Source organism: Nicotiana attenuata, unplaced genomic scaffold, assembly GCF_001879085.1.
Source record: "Nicotiana attenuata strain UT unplaced genomic scaffold, NIATTr2, whole genome shotgun sequence".
NCBI lineage: Eukaryota > Viridiplantae > Streptophyta > Magnoliopsida > Solanales > Solanaceae > Nicotiana > Nicotiana attenuata.
The window spans coordinates 601175-612178 of NW_017670485.1; the positions used below are offsets into that span (position 1 = coordinate 601175).

General features: G+C 35.4%; 1 protein-coding gene and 1 pseudogene across 1 annotated transcript; one reads left to right on the forward strand and one right to left on the reverse strand.

Moving 5' to 3' along the window:
- Positions 1-1124: 1124 nt before the first annotated feature.
- LOC109240095 lies at positions 1125-2991 on the forward strand (annotated as a pseudogene).
- A 3397-nt stretch (positions 2992-6388) lies between these two features.
- On the reverse strand, positions 6389-6951 carry LOC109240096. Its single transcript, XM_019406719.1, has 2 exons — positions 6694-6951; positions 6389-6490 (listed from the first exon to the last, which is right to left on the reverse strand). Exons 1-2 carry the CDS (start codon positions 6949-6951, stop codon positions 6389-6391), a joined length of 360 nt encoding a protein of 119 aa, XP_019262264.1.
- Positions 6952-11004: the final 4053 nt, after the last annotated feature.

The window sequence follows — 11004 nt, forward strand, 5'->3', positions numbered from 1 at the left end:
TGTGCGGCCGCAGAACCTCCCGAGGGGCATTTTTATCAGCGAATTTTGGCCCACTATAAGTAGACGAGTTTCACAATTTTAGGTCAAGTTTTGAAAGAAAAGCTACTGTAGTCATTACCTTTTACCATTTTAAGAAGTTTGTAACCATTTTAGTATTTTAACATTATCTTTTACCATTTTAATCTTTGATTATGAGTTTAATTAGCTATTCTTCTTTATTTTCTTCAATTCCCATTATGAGCAGCTAGATTTTTATTAGGGTTGTGACTCAACTCTAGTGTGTAAATCTTATGGGTTCTTAACTTAATGCGTGTTTATGATTGGGTGTTGATTATTTAGCCTAGTTCATGCTTCAATATTAGAACTAATGGTTGCAAACATTGATTCATGCTTTTTTTACTTAGTCTCTACTTGAGAAAGAGGGACCTAGTCTAGGATAACTTGGCTAACAAGGAATTCGGCTACTTGAAAGTTTGATTAGCCTAATTAAAGGGTTCAAGCTAGAGATAGTAAGAACCCAACTTGATCTCATATCAACTATTTTGTTTGATACCCATTTGGACTTGAGAAAGCTAAATTGGGCAAAATCACTCTTTGACCGAGGGGTATTGAGTGGGTAATGTAGAGTTGAGAGCTATAATACACCCCAATCAACAAAATAAATATTAATGTATTTATCCATTAGGCGAACACCTAGGTTATGTTCACATCCCTAGGATTTTAAACTATTTGGAAAAACATAAAAAACAATCGCTCATTTCTAGTTTATTTTCCTTAGCTTGCAATTATTAGAGTAATAGTAGAAGTAGAAATCAAAACTTTATTGTGGAAGTGAAAATTTAGTTAGTCCATTCACTCTTATCAAGTATATACTCCTAACACCCCTTATAACTCCCTGTGGATTCGACCCCAACTTATAGTTGGGTAATTTATAATGCATACGACCGTATCATATCTCGCATCGAGGTGTGTTGTGGACGTCTTCATATGGTAATAGCGATCTTTTATGCTACTTATAATTTTATTGCTGCTTATACTTTTAATTTTCTCATACTTTAATTGCATCTTTTAATGTTTTGGTACAGTAGTTTAGTCGTAGGTAGTTGTAGCAATATCCAAGAGCAATGATATACTCTGTTGGTATACATGTATGCCATATTGGTATCATATGGTAATATGAATCTTTTATCTTTCCATGTTTTATTATCATTTCTATTTCTAACTAGTGTCATTAATAATTGGAGCTAAAGAACATCACCCCAATTGATGCTGAGAAGCAACTATTTGATGTGCATGGTCTAAAATTTGAAATTGAAGTTGATTGCACTGACAGTCTGCCTGATAGCTTTCAGGTTTTTGGCACTCAATAAATATAATATGATACCCAAGTGGTATATCTGTATACCTTATTGGTATATCTGTATAGCTTATTGGTATCAAAATAAGTACAGAAATAGAAGTGGTTCCCCAAATGCAACATCTGTACATACATCATTAACAAAATGGGCACGCTTTGTTGCTCATGTCAGTATTATAGTATAACAAATTGGAAGCCATTTACATGCAGTTACTGCAGGGGAAAAAGGTACTCAAATACAATGTGATACCCAAATGGTATATTTGTATACCTTATTGATATATAGTTGTATTAAACTAAAATATGTGTAGAAATACAAGTGGTGCACCAAAAAAATACAACATCTGTACATACTTCCTTAATAAAATGTACACACTTTGCAACTCATGTGAATATTGAAGTATAACAAAAAGGTACTCAAATACAATGTGATATCCGAATGGTATATTTGTATGCCTTATTGGTATATAATATTACCAAAATATGTGCAGATATACAAGTGGTCCACCAAAAAAATACAACATCTGTACATACTTCCTCAACAAAATGGGCACACTTTTCAACTCATGTCAATATTGAAATATAAAAAAAAGCTACTCAAACACAATGTGATACTCAAATGGTATATTTTTATAACTTATTGGTATATAGTTTGTATTGCACTACTATGGTTATACCAAAATATGTGCGGAAATACAAGTGTTGTACCAAAAAATGCAATATTTGTACATACTTCCTCAATAATATGGGCACACTTTGTAACTCATATCAGTATTAACATCTAGTTGCTGTAGAAAAAAAGGTACTCAAATACAACATGATACCCAAATGGTATATCTGTATAACTGATTGGTATATAGTTCTACTGCACTAAAATACCTGAACCAAAATCTTTGCAGAATACAACTGGTGCAGCAATGCAAAATCTGCATAGAATTTCTTAGATTCAACTACAACTAAAAACTTCTCTCAATACAAATTCAAAACCAATTTGCTTTCTAAAAATATTTTTTCTCATTCAAATCAATGGTCGCCTTGTTCTTCAACCAAATAGCAACATAGTTCCTCTTCTTGGACGTCGTAACTCCCTTAAAAAGACACCTCCAAAAACAAGTTAAACTGTTGTATTATAGCGAACTAACAGTGCTCCTCCTACTATAAATGGCAGTACTAAAGTCAAGATTTCAGTAACAACTCCACAGGTCTCTCCTAAAATGAAATTGCCTAGACAACCAGCTATCAAAAGAGGGAATATTGATCCAAATGGCTTGACTTCAAGTGCCGAGAAAACTTTATCTCTGAAAGGCACTGTTAATAAACCGACAACTTTATTGAAGAAGCCTGAGAAAAGCAGTGGGAGAATAACTTCACCCCCTTATGTGAATAATTCTTTATTGAAATATTCGTCCTCGTTTATAGTCGAGGCTCCAGGAAGCATAGCAGCAGCAAGAAGGGAACAAGTTGTAATCGCGCAAGTTTAAAGAAAAATAAAAATTGCCCATTATGGAAGAACAAAATCTGCCAAATACGAAGGAAAAGTATCTTCTTTTGACTCTTCCTCTCTTTCAGCAGCTAATCCGAATCCTCTAGGGGAAAAAAGATGCAGCTTTATCACGCCTAATTCTAGTAATTAAAACTCCTACAGTTTTCTAAAATAAAACAAACTGAAGATAGATTCCAACATTAAAACGGTAATAGCAACATATTGTACTATTACAATTGTATTCCTAGAACACACTTTTAAAAGCTAGCGTTTTACAATCTAATAATGAAAAATACCATCTTCACCAAAAAATATTAAAATCCTACAAAGTTTTCATACTACGATTAACTAATAGCAAAAAGAGACCTATATTACCTCTTGCGCTTCTTTCCACGATTATTTTTTTTGTTTCTACTGGAGCCTCAAATTCACGTGATTCACCATGCAACTGTTTGTTCCTCCCATAGTGCCACAACTGTATACCAAACCTAGCTCGAAGACCATCCACATTAAAATTGGCAACGGGGATTGGAGGACCTTCAATAATGTCCTCAGCAAAGCATGCAACATATACTCCATAATCTCTGAAATAAAACAAATGAATAGAATATAAAAATCGATTAGTAGTGAAAAATATTAATATGAATAAAGAAAACAAAGTAAAAAAAGTAATTATTCTTATGAATTTTGCTGTGTTGGCAGATTTGTAATCAGTTCAATCTCAAATAGATCAGCCAAGTTCTTTCCCATGTGCAGACCATTTTCTACTACAATGTCACTTCTTTAGTTATAAAATTCAATGCTAACTAGTAACAGGGGGATCAACACAGCATACGCATCTGCCACCTTTTGAATAGCTCTTTTTTTTGTATTTTTGACTACGTAGCGAGTCATATACATAAAAACATCTCTTATGGAATGATACACACCCCAATATCCAATGCCACTTATCTTCCAAATTAATTAGAAAGAGGACATGATCAACCTGGAGCCATAGAGTGTTGTAATGCATCCTAAGTCCTTTCATGTACTCCATGATATCGTCTGATCTATCAATCAAATGATCTTGTTTCTCACCTTTTATAAATTCTGTCTAAACCCTTTGAATGATATTATTTAAAAGAGTGTCTGTAGTTGTTACATTAATTGGCATATTAATTCCATATTTTACCTTCTTCCTAAGATAGTAGAATACAATATTCAAGTGTTGCAAAAAAGAGAGGAAGAAAACATGACTAACACTAACAATACGCATGAACTAATACAAAAAACCAAAATAAAAAGCAGTACACATACCGAACTAGACAACAGCCTGCCAGAATAATTTAATGTGTGGAAAAACGTCTTATCATCAATTTGTTCAACTTCAAAGTCAAAACAAGGGTCCAACTATCAATCACCAGGTAAATACACTTTCTTATTTTGTATAAAAAAAGATATGGATAAAAAATATATCAACAAAAATTAAGGAAACATGAAAACAAAAGTATATGGAAACGAATACGCACTCTCCTAATTGCATGTCTGCTTCAACAAAGTTTGAGAATGTAGTCGTAAGCTTATAATCAACAGCCACTGAAATGTCATTTACAAATGGAAATCTTTCTTTGATAACCTTCGAGGATCCCCCAATTGCACTAACACCAGATTTCCAGTCATTCCTATACGGCGATTGTTTTACAGCTGTAGGGCATCTTCTCCATGTGAAAACTGCAGGAGTTGTTTCAACATCTGTTTGTTTCTGCATAATAGTTCTTGATACCGACTGATCAGATTTAGACTTATTTAAATCTCAAGTTGTCAGTTCATTTCCAGATGGATTTACATTACCTCTCCCTCCTTGTGTAATGGCAGTAATTAGATTAAGTTGAGAATCAGTATATTCAAAATCAGAATCCAAGTCAAGATTACCCTCGTGTCGACAAGGAGCTTAAATTACAAAATGCTAGTGAATCAACAAATATACAAAGTTAAGAAATTTAAATAAAAAAGAATGAAAAGTTATATATAAAAGACATTACCAGAAGGCAAATTCACATTACTGCCACCAACATCCACTTGACCAACACCATCAACCCGAGATGTTGAACACATAAAAGCATTATCAATATCACTATTTAAATTAAAAACTATCAAAAATATCTCTTTTACATACCAACATCAGAATTAGTAACATTAACAATCGTACCCTGTGGAGCAGTATTTTTTAGTAAAGGAGGAGCTTTAGAATCAATAACAACATCTGGTCGTGTTTGTACAGGGATTCCTGATGGCAACGGAGCAGTTCCAGACTTTTTAATATCATGAGATGGCTGCTTATATTTTGCGTGTTGTGTAATGGCGGTGATTTGATCAATTGCAGATGTAAAGAGTTCAAACTTAGAATCTAAGCCAAGATCATGCTCATTTACAAAGGGGACTGAAAAAAGTTTAAAAAAGGTTAGTGAACACACATATACATAAAGTTAAATAAATAAAAGAGAATATAAAATTGCATATAAAATATTTTACCAGAACGTAAATCATCACTAACTACGCCATGCCTTGCTATGACGTTCTTCACATTGACACCACTGACACCATCCTCTCGACCAACCCCACCAAAATCAGACACTAAACATATAAAATTATAATCAAGAGTACTATTTTCAAAAAATAACAGCAAAAAAAAACCAAATCTGTGATTTACATACTAGAAGGCGCTTTGGGCGTGCTATCTCCAATAACTACAAGATCATTCCCAGTATCGCCCCTTTCAAACTGATCGTAATCATTATGCATCTCACCAAAGGATCATTATCCTGTTGCTTATGCTGAAAATAATAAAATAATAATTGTATTATTATGTATATTACAAGAATACTATGTGCACTAATGCCAAAGACACAAAGTATGCATCAAAGTACTGGAGGTGATTCCGAGCCTACCAATGCTGAGGTAATGAAGGAGTTACAAGGTTTAAAGCTTTTTGTAGAGAACACGTTTGAGAAGGTGCTTGCAGCTATTGGTAGGCAGCTAATGAAACCAGAGGGAAATTCAGCGGTATTGATCTCTTATATAATTTGTTATAGTATATTGTTCAAAGATGCAATATATGCTTATACTATTCCATTCTTTACCACCATACCAAATATATGTCTAGTGCAAGACATGCATTTTATTTCTTTTCAATTCAAATGATATGATTCTACAATATATGAGTTCTATAAGATACTGAAGCATTATACCAATCTCTCTTTGGGATATTTCGGCACGTTCTCCGATTGTGTCCTTTTTCACACATAGTGAACATGTAACTGTATTTCCTTCCCAACCTCCTATGGCTCTTCTTTTTAGGTCTTCCTGATTTGATTTTCCTTTTGGTGGTAGTACCACCTGCGAAGAGACATGTTCTGGAATTTGTCACGTTGTTTCATTCGACAAAGGGTTTACTGGTATCTCATATATTTTCAGCAAGTAGTCTATGTTGTAGTAATTCGAGCAATACTTGTATTAATCCATATGAAATTTTTGTATAACTTCCATTGCATGTGGACATGGAATATCGTCTAACTGAAATATTCCACAAGTGCAGTTTTTTCATGTAGGCGCACCACATTTGTTGTTTGGCCATCAATTACTAAATATAAGAATTCAGTTGATGGCAACACCTGATATAGTTTTAATTAAGAAAAGTCATTAGCTGTATGAAGTAATAGTGTTTTTTAATAACAATACAAAGTTGTTTAGTGAAATCTCTAAGGTGCAGAAGTAAAACTATAGTACATGTAGCGTTTTTATGATTCTAAAAATGCATACCGTCATCGTTTGTGATAAGATAGTATTATCTGCCAATATTTTTTTCATACTTTACATCGATCTTCATAAATGATTCCACGACATCCTCCCGTTTAGTGTAATTCCATTTCTGAATCAATGTCGTCATAAAGTCAAGCAAGTTCACAATTGGGAGGTCTCTTGGTATCATGTTTGATGCATTTACTGATTCTACAATATTCGATGTCATGGTCATAGTTCTATTTGCCTTAGAATGTACCCGGGACCCTTTATCATATCCAATATCCATCAGGTATATATTCACTCTGCTATTAATAGCTTCTAACTCTGCCATATGCCTGTTGAATTCTTCAACAGTGTATGCTCTTGCTAACGTAAAGTATACTTCTTTGATTTATTTATGGCTCTTCCCGAAGTTCGTCTTTATGTGTTCCACAAATGCAACATACATGCACAATGAGGGACTTCTGGATAAATAATTGAAGTTGCTCTCCATATACCATCATGTCTGTCTGATACAATGCACATTCCCTCTCTTTGTCCATAGGTTTATCTGAACTGCACGAAGAACCACTCTCACGATGCATCGCTTTCTGAATAAACAATTGCATATGCGAGGGGTAGAATTTGTCCTATAAAACCAAAGGAAAAAATATTAGTTACAACACACAATAGTAATATATCATTTCATATAGTAGTATAGTCACAGGTAGGTGCAGATATGTAGCAAAATAATTATATACTCTGTTGGTATAGTTTTATACCATATTGGTATCATATGATATTTGAAGATCTTTTTTGCTGCTTTAACTGAATGTAATTGGGATTGAATTTTTAAAATAGTAATGTACATCAATTATACAATACCGATTCTAAGACAACTTTTTTCTTACTCTTTGTGTCTTGCGTGGAAGCCGTGAGTATGGTCCCTCTATATGTTGACTTTAGAAACTTCCATCAATTACAACTGTTGGCCTACAATAGATCCAGCCTCTAATCGATGCATATATAACTATGAATGCATACAAGAAGCTCCCATCTACTTCAGTGTGTAATCGTGTCACTGATCCTGGGTTAGTGTACTCTAACATGTAAAGTTATGTTGATATATTCTTGTATGACTCACTCGGTGTTCCTCTCAATAATTGTATTGCTTTTTCTTTTGATCTCCATGCTTGCATGTAGTTTAAGTCCATACCATATGCTTTTTGGATGTCTCTCTGGATATATGTTGGTGTATATATAGTTTTTGGGTCAACAAGTTTATCTTGTACCACAGCTGCAACAAAAGCTGAGACAACTTGCTTTTGTGAACATAATCTCTTATCATTTAAACAACTGTGGACAGAATTGAATCCGTCACTTTAAAAAAAATTAATGCTTGTAGGCTTGATGCTTTTAGGCTCCAAGTGTATCTTCCATCCACGCAATCAAGGGTACACCTGTTTATAATACAAATACAATTATGTATCATATTTTACTGATAAAAATCACATACACAAACGAGTACAATTCTATACTCATATAGCATACTTATATACTATATCAGTATCATATTTTACTGATAAAAAATACTGACAAACAAGTACAATCCTATACTCACATAGTATACTGATATTGATATAATATATAGGTATCACATAGTTTATTACTTGAAAAATGCAGACGAACCTTCTTGGGCATGATTTATTAACCCAATATTGACATTTTTCTCTAACGGCATATTGTTTCATAACGAGAGCCAGTGGGTTTTTGTCTTTGTAAATTTGTGCTTTTTCAACTTTTTGATGAAATTGATCGGTTATGATGTTTGCATCATCAAGTTTTATACCGGTGTCATCTCCTTCTTGCACATAAAAAATACTAATCGTATCACTGCTTTCAAAGTGTGCAATTTCTGATGAAATTGTAGCAACATCGAAACTGGAGGTGCTTGCAACTATAGCATTTTTAGCAAATGACACACATAGTGGGAGTGTTGTCATCCTTGCACTTGATTTTTTCAATTCCATGTAAACACTAACACTCATATTGATACAAATTGTAATTGGTGGATATCCTTGACCAATAGCATTGTCACGACCCGGATTTCCCATCATCGGGATCGTGATGGAGCCTACTCGTGGTAGCTAGGCAAGCCAACTTATTTACCTTTCATTAATAAATAATTCTGTTAACACTCTTTAGAATCTATAAGAAATATGGAATTTAATAATAACAATAGCGGAAGTCTAATTTATAAGTCTGAATCAAAACGCGGAATAGTCAACAATAGTCTCTACCCAAGATTTGGTGTCACATTACTCACGAACCACTAAGAATAAACTAAATACAAAGGTCTGAAAGAAATATAACAGCTGTCTGTCTCGAAAACAATGAGGCAACAGTCAAAAGGAAAACATAAAGAAGAGATACCGGGCCTGCGGACGCCTGCAAGGCTACCTCCGTCTCGTGAATAAGAAAGTCTGCTCCCGAACTACTGCTGCTGCTGCTCCTCAAAACCTGGACCTGTGCAAAAATGCACAGAAGTGTAGCATCAGCACAACCGACCCCATGTGCTGGTAAGTGTCTAGCCTAACCCCGGCGAAGTAGTGACGAGGCTAGACTGGACATTACATAAACCTGTGCAGTTATAAATATACCGCGGAAAACGAATACCAAGTAATTAACAACATGGGAGGGGAGACATGCTAAGGGGAGATACAATATTAACAGCAATCAAGAGTAACAACTAAAACAACTTAGGTTCACAATGAACAAGGAATCAATACTCAAATACAAACACATAGCCTCAATAACTGTTGCGGCGTGCAACCCGCTCCATAATCACTATTGTTGCGGCGTGCAACCCGCTCCACAAATACCACTGTTGCGGCGTGCAACCCGACCCATATCATTTCTCATGTATCATTGTTGCGGCGCGCAACCCGATCCTCACCTTTTACTGTTGCGGCGTGCAACCCGATCCTCAATATCATTGTTGCGGCGCGCAACCCGATCCTCAATATCATTGCTGCGGCGCGCAACCCGATCCTCAATATCATTGTTGCAGCGCGCAACCCGATCCTCAATATCATTGTTGCGGCGCGCAACTCGATCCTCAATATCATTTAACAAGTCCGACTCCCCAAACAACGGTCACAATAAAGGGGCATAAAAATAAGCAAATATTTGACAAACATCCCTGCAAGGGAAAGAATCCAACAAGTTCAACCAATGTCCCGGTAAGGGAATAATCAACGACGCTTTCTCTTTCTTACTTTTCTTATCCCACGATATCACTGGAGCCCAAGCTCCAAGAAATCTCTTACCTCATATTCCGTCACAAACAACAATATAACGACTTCCTAGTAAGGGGACAAAACATCATCTCAAATATTCCGGCAAGGGGATTACTATAACCACATTAGCCCCAACATCTAACCACCACAGCTAAAACCAACCTATTACCACACTTAACCATCTCAGCTATATCTAACCGATTGCCTCACCTAACCACCCTATTGATAGCTAGCCTATTACGTTACTTAACCACCTCAGCTATAACGATAGTCATCCCACGACACAAGGAAACATTAACCTAAGCGACCCTAGTATCCGTCAAGAACACAATGCAGAGGAATCACAACCCAACAATAGCCTGTCAAGAGGGCAACATAATGATCTCTTCTCTTTCTCACTTTTACTTTCACAATTCGTTCTACCACTGGAGCCGACGCTCTTCAGTGAAACAAGTCATTTCATATACTTTCAATATTCGTATCACAATTCGAGCCAATGCTCCTAGGAATCAAATTATCATATCATTATTCACATGTAGTTCACAACATATAGAAATACTTCAATAAACATGGAATTCACAATCAGTTCATGATAATTGCATTTTAAGGACTCACGGTCATGCTAGACACCAATGTATAGATACTCGTCACCATGCCTATACATCGTACTCGATCACATAGCAATTAGCAACAAGACTCAACTCCTATTCCCTCAAGCTAGGGTTAAACCAAACACTTACCTCAAAGCCTTGAATAGCAATCAACCTTCAAAGACCGCCTTTCCTCTACAATCCGACTCCGAAACAGTGATATCTAGGCATGATTAATTCAATAATATCAATAAAGACTCAAGGGCAACATCCCATAGCCTAGATATGAATTTTCTAGCATTCTTCCAAAAATACCAAAATTAGACATCGGGCCCACATGGTCCAAACTCGAGGCTCGGACCAAAACCCGATCACCCATAACCCCACGAGTCCACATACATAATTTGTTTTAAGATTCGACCCCAAATTGAGGTTGAATCACCCAAAATTCTCAAAACCCTAACTCTACCCAAAACCCATAATTTCTACTTTGATTTCATGATTTNACTTACCTCA